This window comes from Pseudonaja textilis, chromosome 14 (genome assembly GCF_049901715.1).
Source record: "Pseudonaja textilis isolate UNSWEBS1 chromosome 14, rPseTex1.2, whole genome shotgun sequence".
In the NCBI taxonomy this organism is placed as follows: Eukaryota; Metazoa; Chordata; class Lepidosauria; order Squamata; family Elapidae; genus Pseudonaja; species Pseudonaja textilis.
The window spans coordinates 5,761,399-5,774,921 of NC_142003.1; the positions used below are offsets into that span (position 1 = coordinate 5,761,399).

A 13,523-nucleotide genomic window follows, 5' to 3' on the forward strand; every position below is an offset into this window, starting at 1 on the left:
TGGATGAAATGAACGGAAGTCAGCGGCTGTTCCCTCGGAACAATAATTCTAATTTTATAAAGCGCCTCACCCCGGAGAGAGCGATTGAAGTGAACGTTGCCCTGTTTTACGACCTTCCTTGCCACACTTGTTAAGTGAATCGCAGCCGTCGCTAAGTTAGTATAATACGGGGGCAGGATTAAGTGAATCTGGACTTGGCTTGTGAGAAGGGCTGAGCACAAAGCTGTCGGGGAGCTTCTGAGCTATCTGGGCTTCCCTTCCCACAACCCCAGAGACTCACGGGAGGTGCCTCACTGCCGCAGTCGTAGGCCACAGTGTGAACCAGCAACCGTCTTCCCGCCGAGCACTGTTGGATGTAATCCGACAGAATTTCTGAACCCTGGTCTGGACTGTTTTGGAAAGACAAGAAAGGAGAAAAAGGATGGGTTGGGAGAGAAGGACGAGAGAAGGACGAGAATCCCAGGGGTGGGATCCTGCCGGTTCTGTGTTTGCTGCTGTTTGGCCCACCTGCCCACCCCCCGGGCTCTTACCTGTCCTTTATTTCCTGCTTTTTCAACCTCAGCTGCTTTGCGTGCAACCGCTGAAAAAGCAGGAAAAAAAGAGGCTTTTGCAAACAATGTGCACCCACATGCTGCACTTTTCAGCTGTCCGGGTGACACAGCGTAAGGTTTTTTTTACACATGCGCACAAAATGTAGTCACTGGTAGTAACACCGATTGAATGCCACCACTGGCTATAACGCACAGGAAAGAGAAAACGGTCATAAAACTAGAGAATGCAGGCAGTCCTTGGCTTACGACCACAACTGAGTCCAAAATTTCTATTGCTAAGTATGTTTAAATAAGTCTTGCCGAATTTTAGACCATTCTTGCCACAGTGGCTCAGTGAATCCCTGCCGTTGTTAAGTAAGTCACATGGTCATTAAGTAAATCTGGCTTTCCCCATGGACTTTACTTGTCACAAGGTCACCAAAGGTTGCCGGGACACTGAAACCGTCGCAAATATGAACCAGTGGCCAAGCAACTGAATTTGGATCACGTGGCCATGAGAATGCCACAGCAGTCATTCAAAATAAATGACTTGCGACCATTTTTCACACTTACGACCGTTGCAGCATCCCTCCACAGTCACATGATCAAAATTCGGACGCCTGGCAACTGACTCGCATTTATGATTGGCCGCAGCATCCCGGAATCATGAGATCCCCGTTTGAGACCTCCTGACAAGCCAAGTTCACTTAACCATCCTGTAGGAACGGTTAAATTGAATACTTTATTTAAAAGAGGAAAATATGTTTTTATTTGGATATCACTTCTGGAATTCGTGCTTGTGAAGAGGGGAAAAAAAGGTGAAACGTTGATTTTGGTTTTGTTGATTAGAAAGATATGGTGTTATAGAAATGGCGAGTGATGTGAAAGCAAAACGTGGAGGTTGATGTTTGTCTTGTACTGTGCTACCCTGTTTCCCTGAAAATAAGACCCAACTGGAAAATAAGCCCTAGCATGATTTTTCAGGATGCTCATAATATAAGCCCTACCCCCAAAATAAACCCCAGTTAAGATTGTCAGATAGACAGATGCATTTAGAGACATATTTTCCCAAAAATAAAATCTAACGTGTCTTATATAACGTATAAGACGTAATGCGTCTTTTGGAGCAAAAATTAATATAAGGCCCGGTCTTATTTTCAGGGAAACACAGTAGGAAGAGTTAGAAGCCAATGCTCCTTTTCTTCCTTTTTTTTCTTCCCCCTTGTATTTCACACACCCCTTTCCTCATTCCCTTTCATTCCCTTAATTTCCTACTTTCTTTTCTTTGTGTTTGTATTTTATACAATAAAAAATTAAAAATGGAAAAAAGAACAATCCTGTCACTAGCTTAACAATCGCAGTGATTAGTTGAACAGCTGTAGCAAGAAAGGTTGTCAAAGGAGGCAAAATCCATGTAACAACTCTCTCGCACAGCAGCAGAAATTTGAGATCAATTGTGGTCGAAGACTATCTGTACATTTAAGCCAACATTTGCCTTTCAACAGGGGAACCTACCAGGTTCCTACTATGATCGCCAGCGAATCCAGATCTCTCATCTCCAGGACTTTCTTCAAAGCTTTTAGCAAATTACAGCCTCTGGTGGGTTTCAGCTCCTGGACCCACTGCCTGGCTTCATTTAATCTAGGGAATTATAAGACGAAGAAAAGTAAATTTTACTGCTCACCAATTTAGACACAAGCCTGGAGTTCTACGGAGTAATTAAACTGCATGAGTTTAATGATAATAATGTCAGGACTATCCACAAAGCACATCTCAAACGACCAATTCCAAACAATTAAAACACTGAAAGTCAACCAGTAATGTGGTTAGTGAATTCAAAAATAAACCAGTAAATGGCAACTTTGACATGTTAAAATTAGGCAATAAAATTGTAGCAGAATGATGACAACAGAAATTCATTTCTACTAAAAGTGACCCCTGCAAGCATGCACCGGTATCAATAACAATACAACCAACAGGGAATTTCAAAAACGAAAAACAGAGGACCTACAATCCCAGGAAGAGGAACAATGATCTAAAAATTTCAGAGGCAAATAGCATTCTTTCCACACGTCAACCTTAGTGAAGCGTGCAAACCAGCGTCTGCATTTCCTGCGTCGGATGAGGACAGCAAACCTTCCTCCTGCTGTCCTGGCCGCTTTTTACAAAGCCACAATGGAGAGAGTTTTAACAAATTGCCTCCCTGTTTGGTTTGGTGGTGGCAGTACCTCAGATAGAAAGTCCCTACAGAGAGTGGTGAGGACAGCAGAGAAGATTATTGGAAACTCGCTTCCCATTATTGAGGATGCTGCTTATAAGCATTATGTGCTTAGAGCCAGGGGTGGGATTCAAATTTTTTAACAACTGGTTCCGTGGGTGTGGCTAAGTTGGTAGGCGTGGCTTGGTGGTCATGTGACCGGGTCGACGTGGCTTGGTGGTCATGTTATTGGCTGGGCATGGCCAACTCAATATCACTCACATTGAGGCATGCATCTCCTCGCCTGGCCTCTCGTGACTCTGGGGATGCTGCAACAGTCGTAAGTGTGAAAAATGGTCATAAGTCACTTTTTTCAGTGCCATTGTAACTTTGAATGGTCACTCCACACAAGCAAAGTACCAGCAAAGGAGGGGAAGAAAACTCCAGAGACATTCCTGAGGCAGGAAGTCTAGTCCTGGCAAGAATGTAATAAGGGTTAACGGAGAGGCAGCTTCTGTAAGCAACACCAGAATGTTTCCTTCCTGCCTTCCTTACAGGATTAGCCCAGTAATTTCTTCTAACAACCGGTTCTCCAAACTGCTTAGAATGTTAGCAACCGGTTCTAGCGAATAGGTGCGAACTGGTAGAATCCCACCTCTGCTTAGAATTCAAAGCATTCTCAGGGACCCCACACACCCACGCTACGGTCTGTTTCTGTTGCTCGCCTCTGGGAGAAGGTTTTGAAGTATTTCTAGCAGGACTACCAGATTCTGGAATAGCTTTGTTCCCTATGCCATCCCTCTGGTAAACTTGCAAGGTTCTTTTCTGTTGAGATGTACATGTATTCATCTGGACTAGATTGTGTTGCTTCTCTGTGTCATCGAATATAGATGGGTATATGCATAATTTTGTATTCGTGCATTTATTTTGTCGTTTTATAGTGTATTTATTATTTTGTAGGGTATATTGGAGGTGGTGACCATTTGAGAGCTGTATGCAATGAAATTTCATTTCAAGGTATGCTGATTAGTGTACATTCAAAGTGACAATAAAGCTGTCATGTCCTGTCATAGAGTCTGAATCTGAGGAGGAAGATGAACAGCTGACAGGGAGTGGGAGTGTGGCTCTGTTGGTTGTGGAAGAAACTGGAGAAGGGCAAAGGCCGGCTGGGCAGAGCAGGGAAGAGGTAGAACAAGGGAGAGGTAGAACAAGGGAGAAGGAATTCAGAGGAAGACCCAGGCCCTCCCCCTCTTCATCCTAGGGCACACAGGGAGGAACGGAGAAGAGAGCAACGTGGGTTGCATGGCTTAAGGGGGAGGAAAGGGCCCTGATTCCCTTCACTAGCCACAGCTGGGAAGAAAGTTTAAGAGACATGCAGGCTGTATGAGACAGCTACTGGGAGCAAACTTGAATTTACCTTGTTTAGTTATCTGTGTTCCTGGCGTCTTTCCAACCGTGTTGAGTTTTGCCGTGCCTTCACGTCTGGAATTCTTGCTCCTGCCCTGCCAAACTAATTACCCCATCTTGCCCTTGATTGGACTTACAGTTACAGTTTTTTGTTGAGCATGTTTTGGACTTGATTCTCTGCACCCAAAGGCTGTTCCTGGGAGAGCTTTTCTCCAGCCCAGAAGGTAACCAGGACATTGCGGGCAAAGTTGGAGCTAATAAAGGGACTTCTATTGATTATCTGACTGTGTTGCCTTTGTGCCACGCCCCTTTGGGTCATCACAAAAGCATTTCTAGGTGCTAAGCCTTACCGATCCCCGTTGACTGCGCGCGGTTCATCCCACAGAGTTGAGATCTCAGCTCCAAACGAAATAAAGTAGAGCTTTTTCATGTATTTCAGTTGTTCGTTAATTAATGCCTGGGAGGAAAATAATCAGAGTTCAGGTTGATCTGAGCTGATCTTATAACATATGCATTATACCCTGTAATATTGGGTGGACCAGCAGTCTATGAGGGGGTGGCTTCCCTTTTCTCCAGCCAGAAGGTAACCAGGGCATTGGGGGCAAAGTTGGAACTAATAAAGGGACTCTTATTGATTAACTGATCCAATGAAGCCATGACATCATGACCTGAGCTTTGTTAAATACAGGTAATCCTTGACTTACAACAGTTCATTTGGTGACCATTTGAAGTTGCCACGGGACTGAAAAAAGTGACCTCATGACCAGTTTTTACACTAACGACCGTTGCAGAATCCCCATGGTCACATGATTGTCAACTCATAAAACATTTCTATGCTTGTTTTGGAGTTGCCATGAACAGAAGGAGGGGGTGGGGGAGAAATTTGAAAGAGCAATGCAGCAGTTTGGAACCGAAAGTGCATTCCATTCATAGCTTACAAAGATTATAACTAAGCTACCGTAATTTCTTCCCCGCAAATCTCTAATTGAAGAATGTGATTGATGACTCTTGGCTATGAACGTGTTTCATTGGAGATTATGGATTATGATACCCCCAGAGGAGTGGGGAGAAACCAAGGTCAAGGGTGACAGTGAATTATGTGTCTCAGAATCGGCTTCATACAGGTCCTGCCGACATGTTCGCTCCTAATAAATCCTTTGAAGTTTTTTGAAGCTTGTCTCGAGGCTCATGATTTAATTAGGGCAATTACTGGAATCCTGACAATGATCAGAATTCGGATACTTGGCAACTGGTTCATATTTATGACAGTTGCATTGTCCCCAGGGGCATGTGATTCCATTTTGCGACCTTCTAGCAAGCCAAGTCCTTGGGGAAGCGAGATTCATTTAACAACCATGTGACTAATTTAATAAGTGCAGGGATTCACTTAACAAATGTGGCAAGAAAAGTCGTAAAACGGTGTAAAAAAGATCACCGAACAGCTGTCGTGCGTAGCAATGGCTCGACTGTTGTCGCAAGTCCAGGACTGCCTGTAATACTTACCAAGAGATCCAGTTGGAATCCCTGCAGTCCTGATCCATAATCTACACTGGATGTTTCGATCAGAACTCCAAGTTTGTTTCCTTGAATGACACCAAACATCTGGAGTGGGAGGAGAAGGGAAAAAATGGAAAGAAATGGAAAGACTTTAGAACAGAGGTGTCAAACTCGATGTCAGCATTCTAGCGAGCCTCTACTCCAACCAATAACTCCGAGACAGACATCTTCTCAAAAGTTTATTTGGATAGTAACTGGCACATCTGGGCGAATCCTGAATCTGAAAGTTGCAGGCTTCCTTGCAATAAGTAAAAACTACAATCCATCCACTGTGCCCATCATCGCGTCACATGTCCCAATCACCATCCGTCCCAACTTGAGACTTCCCCTCACTTATGCGCAAACTAACATGACCTTGAATTAGAAAAAGAATGTTATTATGTCTAACTACATACACTCTGAGAAATTCCCCCCTCCCACTTTCCCAGGCTCAACATGTGGCAGCGTGGGAGCATCTGGTCTCAATATGGCTTCCAAAGCTGACACTCGGTTTCATTGAGGGTCGCATCAGGGTTGTGTTTGACCTCGGGGGAAAGGGCAGGGGGGCGTGGTCGGGATGGGCATTGCCAGCTCGACGTCACTCCTGCCCGGGGGGGCTGTGGTGGGCTGAACGCTCTGCCAGCGAAAATGGGTTCCCAAGCTCCGTTTTCAGCTGCAACGGCCTCCTGCAATCCTCGGCCAGCAAAAATGGAGCTCGGGGTGGGGAGGCCGCACACTGTCCTCACAAGCCCTATTTTCGGCTGGGATGGTCTCCTGCAATCCTCTGACAGTGAAAAAGGAGCTCAGGAAGGCCGTGCATAGCACTCATGAGCTTTCAGAGGTGGGTATTCAGCAGGTTCTCACCAGTCCTGGAGAACCGGTAGCGGAAATTTTGAGTAGTTCGGAGACCTGGCAAATCCCACCTCTGACTGGCCCCGCCAACCCCATCTCTTCTCTGCCTCCCATCGAGTCCCAGCTGATCGGCTGGGTCTTCTTTGGTTGCCCTGCACAGGAGAACGGAGCTGGAAAGCAGGTTAGTGGGGTGGGGAGGGAAGGGGGATTTTGCAATATCCTTCCATGCCCACCAAGCCACACCGCACCTACCAAGCCAAGCTATGCCCACCAAGCCATGCTCATAGAACTGGTAGCAAAAAAAAATTTGAATCCCACCACTGACGAGCTTCCAGTTTTTGCTGGCAGAAGTAAGACGGGTTGCTCCTTTGCTATTTCCAGGGCAACCCTGCCGTCCAGATCTAAGTATCCTGCAGGCCGGATCTGGGCCCGGGCCTTGAATTTGATGCACCTGATTTAGAACAACATGTATGTATGTATATATGTGTTGTGGCTCCGAATCCCGAGTCTGCATTCTTAGAGGAAGAGGATTCGGAAGATGAGGAGGAGGTGGAATTGGGAATGCCTTCCTCCCCAGGACCTTCCTCTTTGGCAATGCCTTCCTCCCTGATTATGCCTCAGGTTTTGGCAGATAACTGAGAGGCACAGCCTGAGGCTAATCAGAAGGAGGAGGAGGAGGGCACATCGGAGCAGCTTGTGACGGAGAATGCTGGCTTGATGCCAGGCAACGTCGCAGGAGGAAGTGTGAGAGGCAGCGCAGGAGACATGGACGAATCAGGGACTGAGTTGAGTTAGTGACACACCCCACAAGGGATAAAAGTGGGTGTGTTTGCTCTAGGAACTTCGCACGGGACAAAGTGTGGATTTTTCTGTGGAGATTCGTAGTATCCTGTTTCTGGAAAGCTCTAGTGATTTATGATCCTGTTATCTCGTCGGACTTGGCAGGCAGCGTGTGGGCTACTGCCCAAAACATAGCCAGCTCAAGGAAATTAACTCAGTAAATACTGAATTTTCTTGCCTGCTTGTGTTTTGTTGAAGTTCGGACTTCTCATCTATCTTGTGAAGGTGAGACATAAGATATATGTATTTTTTCTTTCATTCATTCATTCATTTCATATGGAATTAGAATCTTTATGATACTGCACAGTGAGTCACCCCAGGAATTTCGTTGCTAGAGACCTTTTAGAATGCTCTACATTACACACCAACAAATCTCTGTGGCAGCCAGAAGAAAATCCATAAAAATACAGATTGTTTTACACTATGTTCTAAAAGGAAGATAGAAACTCCAATGATTGTATTCTCTTCTATTACAGATATAGTTTAGTCTCAGCCAATATACCTAAAACATTATGTTTGCTTCTGGTTTAGGGTGTGGCATGAAGTTCAGTCTTCCCATTCATATCCGCCCAGATTTGCTATTAAGAGACATAACGGTAACTGTCCTTAGACTTATATACCGCTTCCCAGTGCTTTATAGCCCTCTCTCAGCAGTTTACAGAGTCAATCTCTTGCCCCCAACAATCTGGGTCCTCATTTTACCCACCCTCGGAAGGAGGGAACGCTGAGTCAACCTTGAGCCGGTCGGGATAGAACTGCTGGCGGTCAGCAGAATTAGCCTGCAATACTGCATTCTGACCACTGTACCACCACGGCTCATAATGAAATTACTATACAATTTCTCTAATACTAGAATTATTGTTGAACCATTTTTTTTTAAAAAAATGTTACCTTCTTGGAACCACGGAGAAGCCAACGCATCCTCTTGTCGTAGAGATCGATAGCCCTGAAGATAAAAACATAAGCCATCCACAGATATAAACAATGCATTGTGTATACAGTCACCTTGTGGTTTAGATGAGTGGCAAATAAACTGAACAAATAAATACAATATGCTAACGCTAGCTGACTTATTTCGTACGGCCCCTTCCTTGAATCGGTTTGACAAATAATTTAGTCTTTAGGTGAGGAAATATAAAATAAATGGCTTAGAGGTGACTCTACGTATTCTTTTTTTTTTTTTAAGGAGTCTGACATTGGGGTACTCACATTTGCAATTGAGATTCGAAACTGTTGATCTCCTCTTGAGTAAACTCCACCGTATTGTTCGCATCCCTAAAGGAAAACATCCCACGGTGAGCCAAGAGGAGGCGCTGTCATGCCGTCAGAGCCTGAATCGCGGCGGAGGATGAATTGGAGTTGGGGCTGACGAAGGTTGAGGGGGTGGCCTCGTCAGCTTCGAAGGAATGCAGGGAGGAGCGGGATAAGTCAACCCCGGGCCCCTCGGGCTTGGGATCAGTGGTGGGATTCAAAAACTTTTACCGCCGGTTCGTTGGGCGTGGCTTTGTGCACATGCATACACTTTGTGTGTATGCGCATGCCAAACATGCACTTTGCACAGACGCAGAGGCGTTCCAACCCACCTCTTGCAAGCCTGCACGATCCCGGTAGCTTCAGCAGCTGCTGTGCGGCACTCTTCTGTGCCGCGCAAAGCAGTTGCGCTTCAAAAGTAGAAGATAAAAGTGAGTATGGGAGCCCAGGTGGGGCCAATAGCAGAGCAGTGGAGAGAACTGGTTCGGCCTCCGCTGCTCATCGCTGCTACCGGCTCGACGGAACGGGGCCAAACTGGTAGAATACCACCACTGTTTGGGAGGAACAGGGGCAGGACGACCGAGAGAGGGCAAGCAGTGGAAATGAGGAGCGACAGAGCTCAGGCAATAAGCAAGAATCCCCTGCTCCTGATCTCAGAGCAAGGAGAGTGGAGAGAAGCCAGGAACAGTACAGGCCAACCCGACAACTCAGGAGGAGAGCGCCCCGCTTCTCTTCACAAGGCACGCCTGGGAACTGAGACTTAAGGAGACGCTGTGGGGAGGGGCATTTGTCGGGAACAAACGCTGAATTCGTGGAGTTTTGTGTGCTGTTGCCGATGTCTGGAGTTTGCAGGAGTGCTTGCTTTGTGGACTCATTGCCTTGTTCCTTGCCTTGCTGGATTTCTTGCTTTGAAGCCATTGCCGCTAACATTTTTTTCTGGACTGCTCGCAGCTAGAGGCTGCTCTGTGTGTGTGTATGAGAGAGAGAGAGACAGAGACAGTGCTTTGCTCCCGGACTTGCCATAAACGTGGGAGTGTTTGGGGGACAGTTGGAGTAATAAAGGGGAGGTTGAACTATCAGCTGACTGCGTTGCCTCCGTGCTTTGCCCCGGGTCATCGCGGGTGCAAGTAACTACACATGAACAGGACTCACACTTACGTGGTAGTACTGCCTTTCTTCATCAAATCCTCAAGGGAGAGTTGGAAGTTTGCCAAGCTGTAGACCTGAATCCAATCGTCGGTGGCCTTTAAATTAGCAAACATCACCTCCGTGTTCTTCAGCCGCTGCGGGCAAAACAGGAGCAGGCATCAAGGCAAAAAATAAGCCCACGCGATTTGCTTTTGTGGTCCCCGGGGCAGAGTAGGAGAGCATGCGCTTTCGATGGTGGGATTACAGGCAGTCCTCCAATTATGACTGCAATGGAGCCCAAAAGTTTTGTTACTAAGTGATTCACTTAATAAATAGCAATAGCTCTTAAACTTATATACCGCTTCACAGTGCTTTACAGTCCTCTCTAAGCAGTTTACAGAGTCAGCCTCTTTGTCCCCAACGATCTGGGTCATTTTACCGGATTGAGAAAGATGGAAGGCTGAGTCAGTCTTGAGCCGGTCAGGATCGAACTCCAGACTGTGCGTAGAGTCAACCTGTAATACCATAGTCTAACCACTGCGTACTGTGGAAGGATGGATGGATGGAAGGGAGGGAAGGAGGGAGGGAAAAAGGAAGAGCAGTAGCACTTAGTCTTAAATACCACTTCACAGTGCTTTTACAGCCCTAAGTGGTTTACAGAGTCAGCCTCTTGCCCCCAACAATCTGGCTCCTTATTTTACACACCTTGGAAGGATGAAAACCTGAATCGAGCCAGGATCGAACTCCTAGCAGTGGGCAGAGTTTGCCTGCAATACTGCATTCTAATCAGAAGAAAGGAAGGGAGGGAGGGAGGGAAATGACAATAGAAGTAGTGCTTAGACTTATATACCGCTTCCCAGGGCTTTCCAGCCCTCTCTAAGCAATTTACAGAGTCAGCCTCTATGCCCTCAACAATTTTGGTCCTCATTTTACCCACCTGAGAAGGATGGAAGGCTGAGTCAACCTTGAGCCTGGTGAGAATCGAACTGCCAAATTGCAGGCAGTTGGCAGTCAGCAGAAGTAGCCTGCAGCACTGCACTCTAACCACAGCTCTTCAAATGTGGCAAGAAAGGTCGTGTCGAATGGAGCAAAACTCTCTTAACAATGGTCTCGCTTAGCCACAGAAATTTTGGGCTCCACAGCGGCCTTTACGTCATGGGCTACCTGTAGAGTTTGATAGCGCAGGTGGTGCTTCTAACTGGTTTCTCGTTTCACTGATATACCGTAGTTATGGCCTCCATCATTAACAGGAATATCCCCTTACCATTAAATCCTGCGTTTGGTTAACATTGGTGACTAGCAACCCTTTGTCATCCACGGGATCGGTGATGAGGACATTCTGCCACGATTTTTGCTTTTGGGGCGACCTGGCCTTTGAGACTGGGTTTGCGCTGTGAAAAAATAACCATCTTGGTCATCTTGCACTATAAGTGGTGGAGAGAGAGAGAGAAAACTGGTTGGCCCTGCACTCAGCTTACCTTGCTATCCAGGCTTTTTCCATCACGGGGAGTCCTTGACTTAGGACCGTCCTGGAGGCTTACAACCAGCGGTGGGATTCGAATCATTTAACCACCGGTTCTCTGCCCTCATGGATTTCTTCCAACAACCAGTTCACCAAACTGCTCAGAAAGTTAACAACCGGGTTCTCCAAAACTGGCGTGAACCGGCCGAATCCCATCACTGCTTATGATCGTAACTGTAATTGAGGCTGCTGCGATTTTGGTCACCGACAGACATTAAGTGGGTCATCACACAACCTGCCTGATTGTACAACTCCCTCCTCCCTCTGACAGGCTGACAAGCTGCAAAGGTTGAGCTAGTCCAGGGGTGTCAAACTCAATTTGATTGAGGGGCTGCATCAGTTGTTTGACCTTTGGGGGGGCTGGGGTCAGGGGGGCCGGGGGGCCGGGGGGGGCATGGAGAGCTGGATGTCACTTTTGTTGGAGGCACTTGTGGTGGCCAAGTAGTAGGGCAGAACTTCCCTCAGACCTTCCCTCCCTCTCATTATAATCTTCCTTCCTTCCTTCGTTCTTTGAATATATATAACTAGATGTCAACCTTTTCTCCTTTCCTAGGTTCTTCAATATTCTAGATTCCTTCCTTCCTTCTTCCTTCATTCTTTGAATACGTATAACTAGATGTCAACCTTCTTTTCTCCCTTCCTAGGTTCTTCAATATAGCTAGATTCCTTCCTTCTTTCACTCCCTCCTCCCTTTTCTTGTTCCTTCCCTCTTCCTTCCCCTCTTTCCTTGTCTTTCCTTCCTTGCTCTCTTCCTATCTTCCTTTCTTGTTCTTTCCCTTTCCTCTTTCCCTTTCTCCTTTCCTGTCCCTTCTTGCATGCTCAAATGCAAAAGGGGAAGAAGCGTTTCTCCTTTTGGTTTGTTTTGCTAGTTTTCTGCCAGAGAAACGGAGCTCCGTTTTCATTGGGGAGGGATGCAGGCGGCCATCGTGGCCGAAAACGGGTTGGGGGGGCCCACGCGTGGCCCTCCCGAGCTCCATTTTTGCTGGCAGAGGCCCTGGGAGTGGGTCCTTGGCTGTTTGCAGGACAGGCCCAGGGGGCCAGATCTGAGTTTGACACCTCTGCTCTACAGGGCGCTCCATCTGTTTATTTAGTCTAATCGAACAGATGGACAGAAATTTGATCGGGACAAACACGTTCCATAAAACCAATTTTGCTACTTTCCCCAAAAGCTTGGCAACTTTAAGAAGTTATGGACTGCCATTCCTATGATGCTCCTGACTCTGAGTTGCGGTGTTGTTGTTTTTTAGTTGCTAGGACTCTGCAGAAAGTTTTGCAGGAACCATCACCTCTGGGGAAAGGCTGCACGGATGCTTGTAGACACACATAATTCTCCTCCTCTAAGACAGTTGAAAGTCAGTAAGTCACCTTCCCCCACTTTTTTCACAGCCCTTCCCAACTCCAAGCTGGCTTCTTCCCACCAATCGTCCCAAGCTGAGGTTCTCCAAGGTGTGGGACTCACCAGGCACCTGCCATGCTCTTGCACCGCTCTTCCGTGGGCAGCTGATGCTCTCCGGGCCTTTGGGTCTAATCTCTGGCTGGCCCTGTGTTTTCTATCACCAATAGCAACGGAAGCAACCATTCTTATACAGGAGGGAGGGAAGGGAAGGAAGAAGGGACGAGAGAAAGGAGGGAGGGAGGGAGGAAAGGAAGGAGAGAGGTGGAAGAGGGGAAGGAGAAAGGGAGGGAAAGGGAAGGAAGGAGGGAAAGGGAAGGAAAGGAAGGAGAAAGAGGCGTGGAAGAGGGGAAGGAGGGAAGGGAAGGAAGGAGAAAGAGAAGTGGAAAAGGAAAGGAGAAAGGGAGGGAGGGAAGGAGAAAGAGAGGTGGAAGAGGGGAAGGAGAAAGGGAATGGGGGAAGGGGAAGGGAAGGAAGGAAAAAGAGCGAGGGAAGAGGGAAGGAGAAAGGGAGGGAGGGAAGGAGAGAGATGGAAGAGGGAAGGAGGGAAGGGAAGGAAAGGAAGGATAAGGAGAGGTGGAAGAGGGGAAAGAGAAAGGGAAGGAGGGACATCTATCAATCATCTAGCTATCTAGCTGAGAACCATGTCTTCCCCCTCCGTCTAATCTATCTATTATCTATCTATCTATCTATCTATCTATCTATCTATCTATCTATCTATCTATCATCTATCCATCTATCCATCCATCCAGGGGAAGGAAGAGGGAAGCTTTGAGTTCTGTTTTTGACGTTTTCATTGTGTTTATTAGAAACCGGAAATTCACTTTAAAAAAACAACCACCGCCCACCAGACACTTATATAATTGG

The 13,523-nt window shown here is 46.8% G+C and overlaps 1 protein-coding gene across 2 annotated transcripts in view; it reads right to left on the reverse strand.

The window, feature by feature from the left end:
* Positions 1 to 12,939, reverse strand: part of VWA3A (von Willebrand factor A domain containing 3A) — a 47,837-nt gene extending 34,898 nt beyond the window's left edge. For both annotated transcript variants that reach the window (XR_015739555.1, XM_087912716.1), the window contains exons 1-9: positions 12,723 to 12,939; positions 11,006 to 11,132; positions 9,772 to 9,896; positions 8,572 to 8,637; positions 8,254 to 8,308; positions 5,638 to 5,736; positions 4,485 to 4,591; positions 2,046 to 2,171; positions 281 to 389 (exon numbers count right to left, since the gene is read on the reverse strand). Coding sequence is in view for 1 of the 2 variants with exons in the window: in XM_087912716.1 (XP_087768842.1) it covers positions 281 to 389; positions 2,046 to 2,171; positions 4,485 to 4,591; positions 5,638 to 5,736; positions 8,254 to 8,308; positions 8,572 to 8,637; positions 9,772 to 9,896; positions 11,006 to 11,132; positions 12,723 to 12,736 (828 nt within the window). In the remaining variant the exon portion in view is untranslated. The remainder of the gene's footprint in view (positions 1 to 280; positions 390 to 2,045; positions 2,172 to 4,484; positions 4,592 to 5,637; positions 5,737 to 8,253; positions 8,309 to 8,571; positions 8,638 to 9,771; positions 9,897 to 11,005; positions 11,133 to 12,722) is intronic.
* Between the last annotated feature and the right edge of the window lie 584 nt (positions 12,940 to 13,523).